A 12569-nucleotide genomic window follows, 5' to 3' on the forward strand; every position below is an offset into this window, starting at 1 on the left:
CACTTCCTGCTTTTGGAAGAGATAAGATTGGCTGAAAAGAACCAGATTATAAAAGAAGGAAAAAAAGAAATTCACCCAGGACAAGGCATACTGCCCCATGGTACTCAGAGAAAAAATACTGGTTTGTGGCAGTTTTACAGAAGTACATACAATCAAGAGAGGGTTAAACTATCAATTATTTTAAGCTACGCTATAGGCTTTTTTTCAGTACTGTTACAGATGTGTGCAATGGACAGGTCATTAAGATGATTCGATTAAAAAAAAAAAAGATCGCACAGAGAGAGTAAACCACATTATTCATTTTAAACGCAGAAAATATACTGAAGCCATTGCAAAAGAAACCACCCTGCCAGTGTTGAAAGTACCACATTCCCCAGCACTTTAAAAATAATACACTTCAAACACTGTAAATTAACTATACTTCCATAAAAGAGGAAGAAAACAAACAAAAAAATGAAGCCAAACTATGGCTATCTACTAAAAATAATAATAATAATAATAATAATAATATACTTCACTTTCCAAGAGAGAAACAGAATTCTAACATTTGATTATTTCAAACATATGACAGCACTGCCTCCATGAAATACCATCTTGGGCAAGCATATGGATGAATGAAAAAATGCCAGGTAGAATACTACCATCACAAGAAAAATCAAGAACGTATATACTCATTTCCAGATCGCAGGATGGGTTCCTATAAAGCCCTCCCATGGGAAAGCTATCTCAAACGCCCAAGAAAATTTGGTTCCAAAGTGATCCTCAGAGCCTAAATGAAGCATTTTGAAGTCTCCTTTCAGGTTCAAATATGTGTAAACAAAATGGCAAGATTTTGGTATAAGCACCTATTTCTGTCCCAGAGCTTGAACCCTGGGAAGGTTCTAAAATTATTCTAGTCTCTCCCAAACCCTGAGATGTCCAAAGGAGAGTCAGTTAGTGCCTTAATTCAACTGTTCCGAAGAGAACCACATCAAAGCAATGAGCTGTACTAGCCTCCTTCTTCCTTAAAGTAACACCAGTAACTAACAGTGAGATAAGGAACTTCTCCTAATACAACTTACTATTTTCCTAGGATTCTGTATACACGAAATCATCTGGAGACAAACTGGAGAACATTTATACCACAGAAGTCCACCCACTAGAGTGAAGGTTCTGAGCCCGACATCAGGCTTCCCAACCTGGGGTCCGGCAACAGGAGGAGGAATTCCCAGAGAATCAAACTTTGAAGGCTAGCGGGATTTGACTGCAGGACTTCAACAGGACTGGGGGAAACACAGACTCCACTTCTGGAGGGCACACACAAAGTAGTGTGTGCATCAGGACCCAGGGGGAAGGAGCAGTTATCCCATAGGAGATTGAACCAGACCTATGTGCTAGTGTTGGAGGGTCTCCTGCAGGAGCGGGAGGGGGTGGGGGTGGGGCGGAGGGCTCACCGCTGGGACAAGGACACTGGCAGCAGAAGTTCTGGGAAGGGGCTTCCCTGGTGGTGCAGTGGTTGAGAGTCCGCCTGCCGATGCAGGGGACGTGGGTTCGTGCCCTTGTCCGGGAAGATCCGACATGCTGCGGAGTTGCTGGGCCCATGAGCCATGGCAGCTTAGCCTGTGTGTCCTGAGCATGAGCTCTCCCAGAGTCCACCATTAGCCCCACCAAACAGCTTCTAGGCCCTAGTGCTGGGTTGCCTCAGGCCAAAAAACAAACAGGTAGGAAAGTCAGCCCCACCCATCAGCAGACAAGTGGATTAAAGTTTTACTGAGCTCTGTCCACCAGAGAAATACCCAGCTCTACCCACCACCAGTCCCTCCTATTAGGAAGCTTGCATAAGCCTTTTAGATAGCCTCATCTACCAGAAGGCAGACAGCAAAAACAAGAAGAACTACAATCCTGCAGCCTGTGGAACAAAAACGACATTCACAGAAAGACAAAATGAAAAGGCAGAGGACTATGTACCAGATGAAGGAACAAGATAAAACCCCAGAAAAACACCTAAAAACACCTAAAGGAGATAGGCAACCTTCCAGAAAAAGAATTCAGAAGAGTGATAGTGAAATTAATCCAGGACCTCAGAAAAAGAATGGAGGCAAAGATCGAGAAGATGCAAGAAATGTTTCACAGAGACCTATAAGAATTAAAGAACAAACACCTAGAAGAATTAAAGAACAAACAAACAGAGATGAACAATACAATAACTGAAATGAAAAATACACTAGAAGGAATCAATAACAGAATAACTGCGGCAGAAGAACGGATAAGTGACCTGGAAGACAGAATGGTGGAATTCACTACTGCAGAACAGAATAAAGAAAAAAGAATGAAAAGAAATGAAGTCAGCCTAAGAGACCTCTGGGACAACATTAAATGCACCAACATTTGCGTTATAGGGATCCCAGAAGGAGAAGAGAGAGAGAGGACCCGAGAAGATTTTTAAGGAGATTAGAGTCAAAAACTTCCCTAACATGGGAAGGAAATAGCCACCCAAGTCCAGGAAGCGCGGAGAGTCCCAGGCAGGATAAACCCAAGCAGAAACATGCCAAGACACATAGTAATCAAACTGAGAAAAATTAAAGACAAAGAAAAATTATTAAAAACGAGGGAAAACCGACAAATAACATACAAGGAAACGCCCATAAGTTTAAGAGCTGATTTCTCAGCAGAAACTCTACAAGCCAGAAGGGAGTGGCACGGTATATTTAAAGTGATGAAAGGGAAGAGCCTACAACCATGATTACCCTACCCAGTAAGGATCTCATTTGAATTCAATGGAGAAATCAAAAGCTTTACAGACAAGCAAAAGCTAACAGAATTCAGCACAGCCAAACTAGCTCTACAACAAATGCTAAAGGAACTTCTCTAAGTGGGAAACACAAGAGAAGAAAAGGACCTACAAAAACAAACCCATAACAATCAAGAAAATGGTAATAGGAACATACATATCGAAAATTACCTTAAACGTGAATGGATTAAATGCTCCAACAAAAGACACAGGCTCACTGAATGGAAACAAAAACGACACCCATATATATGCTGTCTACAGGAGACCCACTTCAGACCTAGGGACACATACAGACTCAAAGTGAGGGGACGGAAAAAGATATTCCATGCAAATAGAAATCAAAAGAAAGCTGGAATAGCAGTACTCATATCTGATAAAATAGTCTTTAAAATAAAGAATGTTACAAGAGACAAGGAAGGATACTACATAATGATCAAGGGATCAATCCAAGAAGAAGATATAACAACTATAAATATATATGCACCCAAGATAGGAGCACCTCAATACATAAGGCACCTGCTAACAGCTATAAAAGAGGAAATCAACAGTAACACAATAGTGAGGGACTTTAACACCTCACTTACACCAATGGACAGATCATCCAAACAGAAAATGAATAAGGAAACACAAGCTTTAAATGACACAATAGACCAGACAGATTTAATTGATATTTATAGGACTTTCCATCCAAAAACAGCAGATTACACTTTCTTCTCAAGTGCACACGGAACATTCTCCAGGATAGATTGATCATGTCTTGGGTCACAAATAAAGCCTCAGTAAATTTAAGAAAACTGAAATCATATCAAGCATCTTTTCCAATCACAACACTATGAGACTGGAAATAAGTTACAGGGAGAAAAACGTAAAAAGCATTAACACATGGAGGCTAAAAAATATGTTACTAAATAACCAAGAGATCATTGAAGAAATCAAAGAGGAAATAAAAAATAACTAGAGACAATTGACAACGAAAACAAGACGATCCAAACCCTATGGGATGCAGCAAAAGCAGTTCTAAGAGGGAAGTATATAGCAATACAAGCCTACCTCAAGAAACAACAAACATCTCAAATAAACCATCTAACCTTACAAGTAACTAGAGAAAGAAGAACAAACAAAACCCAAAGTTAGTAGAAGGAAAGAAATCATAAAGATCAGAGCAGAAATAAAAGAAATAGATACAAAGAAAAGAATAGCAAAGATCAATAAAACTAAAAGGTGGTTCTTTGGGAAGATAAACAAAATTGATAAACCTTTAGCCAAACTCAACAAGAAAAAGAGGGGAGGACTCAAATCAATAAAATTAGAAATGAAAAAGGAGAAGTTACAACGGACACCACAGTAATACAGAGCATCATAAGAGACTACTACAAGCAACACTTTGCCAATTAAATGGACGACCTGGAAGAAATGGACAGATTCTTAGAAAGGTATAACCTTCCAAGACTGAACCAAGAAGAAATAGAAAATATGAACAGACCAATCACAAGTAATGAAATTGAAACTGGGATTAAAAATCTTCCAACAAACAAAAGTCCAGGACCAGATGGCTTCACAGGTGAATGCTATCAAACATTTAGAGAAGAGCTAACACCCATCCTTCTCAAACTCTTCCAAAATACAGCAGAGGAAGGAACACTCCAAAACTCACTTTATAAGGCCACCATCACCCTGATACCAAAACCAGACAAAGATACTACAAAAAAAGAAAATTACAGACCAATATCACTGATGAACATAGATGCAAAAACCCTCAACAAAATACTAGCAAACAGAATCCAACAACACATTAAAAGGATCATACACCACGATCAAGTGGGATTTATCCCAGAGATGCAAGGATTCTTCAATATATGCAAATCAATCAATGTGATACACCATATTAACAAATTGAAGAATAAGAACCATATGATCATCTCGATAGATACAGAAAAAGCTTTTGACAAATTCAACATCCATTTATGATAAAAGCTCTCCACAAAGTGGGCATAGAGGGAAACAACCTCAATATAATAAAGGCCATATATGACAAACCCACAGCAAACATCATTCTCAATGGTGAAAAACTGAAAGCATTTCCTCTAAGATCAGGAACAAGACAAGGATATCCACTCTCACCACTATTATTCAATACAGTTTTGGAAGTCCTAGCCACAGCAATCAGAGAAGAAAAACAAATAAAATGAATAAAAACTGGAAAAGAAGAAGTACAACTGTCACGGTTTGCAAATGACATGATATTATTCATAGATAATCCTAAACATGCCACCAGAAAACTACTAGAGCTAATCAATGAAGCTGGTAAAGTTGCAGGATACAAAATTAATGCACAGAAATCTCTTGCAGTCCTATACACTAACAATGAAAGATCAAAAAGAGAAATTAAGGAAACAATCCCATTCACCATTACAACAAAAAGAACAAAATACCTAAGAACAAACCTACCTAAGGAGGTAAAAGACCTGTACTCAGAAAACTATAAGACACTGATGAAAGAAATCAAAGACAACACAAACAGATGGAGAGATATACCATGTTCTTGGACTGGAAGAATCAGTATTGTGAAAATGACTATACTACCCAAAGCAATCTACAGATTCAATGCAATCTCTATCAAATTACCAATGGCATTTTTTACAGAACTAGAACAAAAAATCTTAAAATTTGTATGGAGACACAAAAGGCCCAGAATAGACAAAGCAACCTTGAGGGGAAAAAACGGAGCTGGAGGAATCAGACTCCCTGACTTCAGACTATACTACAAAGCTACAGTAATCAAGACAATATGGTACTGGCACAAAAACAGAAATATAGAAAAACAGAACAGGAGAGAAAGCCCAGAGATAAACCCATGCACCTATGGTCAACTAATCTATGACAAAGGAGGCAAGGATATACATGGAGAAAAGACAGTCTCTTCAGTAAGTGGTACTGGGAAAACCAGACAGCTACATGTAAAAGAATGAGATTAGAACACTCCCTAACACCATACACAAAAATAAACTCAAAATGGATTAAACACATAAATGTAAGACCAGACACTAAAGCTCTTAGAGGATAACATAGAACACTCTGACATAAATTACAGCAATATGTTTTTTGACCCACCTCCTAGAGAAATGGAAATAAAAACAAAAATAAACAAATGGAACCTAACGAAACTTAAAAGCTTTTTCACAGCAAAGGAAACTATAAACAAGACAAAAAGACAACCCTCAGAATGGGAGAAAATATTTGCAAAAGAAACAATGGACAAAGGATTAATCTCCAAAATATATAAACAGCTCATGCAGCTCAATATTAAAAAAACAAACAACACAATCAAAAAATGGGCAGAAAACCTAAATAGACATTTCTCCAAAGAAGACATACAGGTGGCCAAGAGGCACACAAAAAGCTGGTTCACATCACTAATTATAAGAGAAATGCAAATCAAAACTGCAATGAGGGGCTTCCCTGGCGGCGCAGTGGTTGAGAGTCCGCCTGCCGATGCAGGGGACACAGATTCGTGCCCTGGTCTGGGAAGATCCCACATGCCACAGAGCGGCTGAGCCCGTGAGCCATGGCTGCTGAGCCTGCACGTCTGGAGCCTGTGCTCCGCAACGGAAGAGGCCACAACAGTGAGAGGACTGCATACCGCAAAAAAAAAAACAAAAACAAAAAAACTGCAATGTGTCACCTCACACAGGTCAGAATGGCCATCATCAGAAAATCTACAAACAACTAATACTGGAGAGTGTGTGGAGAAAAGGGAACCCTCTTACACTGTTGATGGGAATGTCAATTGATACAGCCACGATGGAGAACAGTATGGAATTTCCTTAAAAAACTAAAAATAGAATTACCTTAAGACCCAGCAATCCCACTACTGGGCATATACCCAGACAAAACCATAATTCAAAGGGCAGATGCACCCCAATGTTCATTGCAGCACTATTTACAATAGCCAGGTCATGGAAGCAACCTAAATGCCCACTGACAGAAGAATGGATAAAGAAGATGTGTTACATATTTACAATAGAATATTACTCAGCCATAGAAAGGAACAAAATTGGGTCATTTGTAGAGAGCGGATGGACCTAGAGACTGTCATACAGAGTGAAGTAAGTCAGAAAGAGAAAAACAAATATCATATATTAACGCATATATGTGGAATCTAGAAAAATGGTACAAATGAACGGGTTTGCCAGGCAGAAATAGAGACACAGGTGCAGAGAACAAACGTATGGACACCAAGGGGGGAAAGCAGGGGGAATGAATTGGGAGATTGGGATTGGCATATATACACTAATATGTATAAAATAGATAACTAATAAGTACCTGTTGTATAAAAAAATTAAATTAAATTAAAAAAAGAAAAAAGTGAAAAAAAAATTTTCATCTGGAGACTTCACCCAAGAAGGTCCACTTTACTCAAGTACCAAAAGACTTTTATGAGCTGGTCAGCCTAATAGCTTGATTCCCAAACAGAGTGTTCTAGTGAGACCATAGCTAACCAGAAAGCTCATGTTCCAGCAAAACTTCAACTATGATATATTTAAATAGAATCCTTCAACATCCAAAATGAAAAAGTGGTTATTGTTTGCCCTCCTTCATGAAAACAAATGAACCATTGTACTTTTTCTTGAACTAATACATAACATCAACTTTGAAAATTAACAACAGGAAATCAGAAATAACCTCTTCTCTTACCTCCACCACTGTGGTTTCTGCAGCTTTGCACATCGGCAAGTTGAAATTCCTTGCACTTTTCCTACATTAGAGGAATAAGGAAGTGGAGAAAGAAGGGCAAAAATAAGTGTCTCTCTCAGCTTTAATTATAGATTAAAAGAATTTCTGTAAACCAAGACTTTGTGAATCTTTTTAAAAGAGTGTATTATATTTTCGATAAGTTCTATAGCCATTTTATAAACAAAAACAATACGATGGTCACTTCATTCAATTATATAGCTTTTTATGGGGTTAAGAGAAAGAGGGAATACTTTTCATATTCAACATAGTTATACACAGAAAAATAAAATAGATATTAATAAATCTACTCTAAAACTAACTTCTCTAAGTCTTTTACCTGAGATGCCACTTTGTTTTATAGTTAAATATTTCACTAAGCTTGCTCTTGTTAAAATATTAAGAAAAGTAGCAAGTGCTTTATATGAGAAGGTATAGTAATTATACTCCTATTAAAGAAACCTATTGCTGAAATTAACTGAAACATTCATCATTGATTTGTGAGTCGTAAAGATCAGTGTGGAGAATCAACTTCTAATGAAATTTTTAAAGCTACAACCCCCCCATCAGACCCTGAAGTGAAAAATTTTAAGAAGCGGCCAATTTTGCTGATGGTTCTGCATTCCCAAGTTCCTAAATTAATGCACTTCCTCTAATTATAAAAATCTTAATGTATTTTTGTTTCTGAGAGTGTAAATTGATAGGGAAAATTCTTTGGTAAAGAGAAATAATTCACAGCAATGCCTTAACAGCTCTTTGTGACACCAATGTTTCTTTCACTTGGATTCAAGGATAGGTGTGTCCTCAAGAGAGGAATCCTTGTGTACTTTGACAAGTTACCGTGTTGGATTCCACCAGACGTCCAGCATCAAAAGCTCCAAGGGCAGAGTGGCCTGAGGTGCAGGCATGCAGAGCCTGCCCACTCTAACAATGGCCTAGACAGACCTCTGTACCAGTTGTCCCACTAAACGTGAAGGTCAGCCTAGAAGTCAGTATCTTAAGAATCTAGGCCACCTGACCACTGGGGACAAGCACTCTCATTTCACATCAAAGCTCAATGGCTACTGAGCAGAAACTACAGGCATAAGGTCTGTACTCAGAATAGCCCTTGTGCAGTCTTTAGATAACAGGCAATAAAGCACAGGATAAACTCATGGAAATACTTTAAATAATTCATTTCCATTTGCTACTATACAATTTCATTAACCTTTAAAAAAAACAACAACTAAGCTTTGCAAGCATTACATCAAGGTGTCAAATAAGGTAGACATCATTCAAAATGTCCTCTGTAATTGCCAAAATTAGTTATAATATCAAAAATTGGCTAAATCCCGCTTCCCTGGTGGTCCGGTGGTTAAGACCCACACTTCCACCGCAGGGGGCACGGGTTCGATTCCTAGTTGGGGAACTAAGATATCATACGCTGTGGCCCAGACAACAAAACAAAAACAAAACAAAAACAAATGAACCAAAAAATTGGCTAAATTCAAGAAATCAAATACAGTATTAATGTCATAGAAGATCTTCAGAAATGAACAAAAACATGAGAGTGACACTGGTAATTTAATTGTGATTATACCAAAGCTGCATTTGGTAAAGATAAAAAATATTACTAACTAAAAGCAGGAAAAGGCCAATATTATGAGAAAGACAAGTATTTCTGTAACCTAACAGGTGACGTCTTCAAGACCAAACATTTTGAAAAACTTTTATGAGTATATTCAAACGTGGCACAATTTGCAGAAACAACTATATAATCCCTAAATCCAAGATACTAAATCTTGGTATTTAGTATGCTTAGGGTAATCAAAAGATATTGAAATCTATTAAGTGGCTTAATATCTGTGGCTATCTAGATAACGAGAATGAAAGTTAAACATTATTAAGGGTAACCAACTTTCCAGACATAATCTTTATAAGCATTTCCTAGAAGACACCAATAGGCCTGGAAAAGAACTGACCTAAGTGATTATTAGCAATATTTTTCCATAATATCAAAGTAACAGGCATTTTAAGACAATTCATATAAATAACACTGTCAAAATTAAATATAATTGTGTGCTTTAGTCACATTTTTTAAGCATGTCACAACACTGTAACTAGTTTTGGCAACTAAAGTACACGGGCAAAAATAATTTGTATGTGACTATATACAAGGATATACAGATTCAAATAGTTAACAAACAGTGCACCATGGGTACCGACCGATCAGAACAGATGTCCTCAAGTGCATCAAACCAGCATGACTGCACAGCAATGGTTCTGCACCCACCTATATACACACACAGGTGTGTTTGATTTTAAGCCATTTTTAAAATAAATTTTTAAATACCAAACACATCAAGATATCCATTTTGTAATCATAATTTCGGAAATATAAAGTTGCTGAAATGCATTACATTTAACATTTTTTAAAACCATTATATTACCTGAAAATCACATTTCCTGCTCGGTCTGCCTTCCAGGCTTTCACCAAAGCGAAATCCCCTGTGATTGCTTCCTCCAAAATAAAATGTTGACCGTTAAACTCCCTCACCTGCAAGAGACAAAGAGGGCATTGTCAGGACCTGCAGAGGTCTTGTTTGGTTGTGCTCCCTGCTCTGATAGAGGCAGATAATAAGGATACAAGCCTAGTTAGAAAAGAGGGAGAGATCTAAACTGAAACTTCAAGGAAGAGTAGTGCAGGCAACCAGGGCTTCGTCAAAATGGTGAAGAGGGGCTTCCCTGGTAGCACAGTGGTTGAGAGTCCGCCTGCCGATGCAGGAGACGCAGGTTCGTGCCCTGGTCCGGGAGGATCCCACATGCCGCGGAGCGGCTGGGCCCGTGAGTCATGGCCGCTGAGCCTGCGCGCCCGGAGCCTGTGCTCCACAACGGGAGAGGCCACAGCAGTGAGAGGCCCGCGTACCGCAAAAAAAAAAAAAAAAAAATGGTGAAGAGGCCACTGAGGGAGCAGCACGTGCAAAGGCTCAGAAGCAAGAGGAAGCTTGGCAATTGTGAGGAAGCTCCCTATGCTTAAGGCATAGACTGTGTGTGTTAGCACTCACTTTATTATTTGTGTGAATAATTTACATACTGAACACGAAAAAGAGCCCCAGAAAACCATGTAAGTTGCATGAAATGGGCAATGCACTGTTTTCCTACCTAAAATAGTTATAAAAATCCATTCATCTCTTCTAATGAATCCATCATCCTCTGCTGAGATTTTAATTGGGATTCCTAAAATTTGTAGAGAACTGACATGCTATATCCTCCCACCTGTGAGAATATAGGCCTACATTTTTTAAAGTCTTCTTTTACCTCCTTCAATAGTTTCATAGTTTTCCCTCAGAAAAAGCTTTGTATATATTTTCCAGCTTTATTCATCGGTGCTTCTTGGTTTTTGATACAACTGTGACTGTTATATTTTATTCTATTATACCTTCTCTCTGTCATTACTGGTCTAATGGAAGGCTATTGATTTTTGTATGTTTATTTACTTTTAATTCTACTCCAAATGGGAGGGGAGGGGAGAAGACGCATAAACCAAAACTATGCCGCAGCATTTTGTTCCTTTTTTCTTCATGGGGACTTAGCTCTGGGAATTGAAAGGAAGAGGGGAAACAACGTCAATACCTCTCTCCATCACCACACGAGATGGGAGCCATTTGAAGGCCAAACTCCATTTTCATTCCTACTGCGCCCTCTAGTGGACAAATTACATGCATTTTATAGAAAGCTGGAGAAAGCTCCAGTACATTTACTTTTCTTTAACTGTGGTTTAAAACAAGAAATTCTTTCTTTTTTTTTAAATTATAGTTAATTTACAGTATTGTGCTAGTTTCAGGTGTGCAGCAAAGTGATTGAGACATATATATGTACACATACACATATATATTCTTTTTCAGATTCTTTTCTATTATAGGTTATTACAGATATTAAATACAGTTCCCTGTGTTATACAGTAGGTTCTTGTTTATTTATATATATATATAGTAGTGTGTGTATGTTAATCCCAAACTCCTAATTTATCCCTCTCCCTCGCTTTCCCTTTTGGTAACCATAAATTTGTTTTCTATGTCTATGAGTCTATTTCTGTTTTGTAAATAAGTTCATCTGTATCATGTTTTTAGATTCCACATATAAGTGATATCATATGATATCTGTCTTTCTCTGTCTGCCTTCATTTAGTATGATAATCTCTAGGTCCATCCATGTTGCTGAAAATGGGATTATTTCATTTCTTTTCATGGCTCAGTAAATATTCCACTGTATGTATGTACCACATCTTTAACCATTCATCTGTTGATGAACATTTAGGTTGCTTCCATGTCTTGACTATTGTAAACAGTGCTGCTATGAACATTGGGGTGCATGTATCTTTTCGAACTAGAGTTTTTGTCTTTTCCAGATATATGCCCAGGAGTGGGATCGCTGGATCATATGGTGACTCTACCTTTAGCTTTTTAAGGAACCTCCATACTGTTTTCCATTGTGGCTACACCAATTTACATTCCCACCAACAGTGTAGGAGGGTTCCCTTTTCTCTACATCCTCTCCACCATTTATTATTTGTAGACTTTTTGATGATGGCCATTCTGAACAGTGTGAGGTGATACTTCATTGTAGTTTTGATCTGCACTAAAACAGAATCATTTCTTAAAGAACAGTTTCCTTAAAGACATTATCCCACTTTCCTGTTAGAAAAGCTTAATGAATTTAGGGAATCACTGATGAATGAGGATCATATGAATATGAACTTAGACAAATTATATGAAAGATATTTGTAACCTACACATCAATATAGTTTAAGTCTTATGTATTTCAGTCATCACCAGAGATGATAGTTGAGGCCTTTACATACAGATCTAGAGAACTACATATACATCTAAATATATGCTAAGCCAGGGCAAAGTAAAAACACTGGCGTTTCTTTCTATTCCAGTTATCTAATTTCCTGAAGAGTCTACACATCAGCAGTTGCTAAGTGTTCACTATTCTAAAATTTTAAAACAGGGGAGGAATTGGTTTTGTCCAACTAGCTGTTATATTTACTTGAAAGAGTTATGTACGTCAGAGTCTCCACTTCCCC

General features: G+C 37.9%; 1 protein-coding gene across 1 annotated transcript in view; it reads right to left on the bottom strand.

The window, feature by feature from the left end:
• Positions 1–12569, bottom strand: part of OXCT1 (3-oxoacid CoA-transferase 1) — a 150736-nt gene that overhangs the window by 106839 nt on the left and 31328 nt on the right. Inside the window, exons 6-7 of the mRNA XM_060147002.1 lie at positions 9931–10037; positions 7466–7526 (exon numbers count right to left, since the gene is read on the bottom strand). Coding sequence (XP_060002985.1) covers positions 7466–7526; positions 9931–10037 — 168 coding nt within the window. The remainder of the gene's footprint in view (positions 1–7465; positions 7527–9930; positions 10038–12569) is intronic.

Source organism: Lagenorhynchus albirostris, chromosome 3, assembly GCF_949774975.1.
Source record: "Lagenorhynchus albirostris chromosome 3, mLagAlb1.1, whole genome shotgun sequence".
Classification (NCBI taxonomy): domain Eukaryota; kingdom Metazoa; phylum Chordata; class Mammalia; order Artiodactyla; family Delphinidae; genus Lagenorhynchus; species Lagenorhynchus albirostris.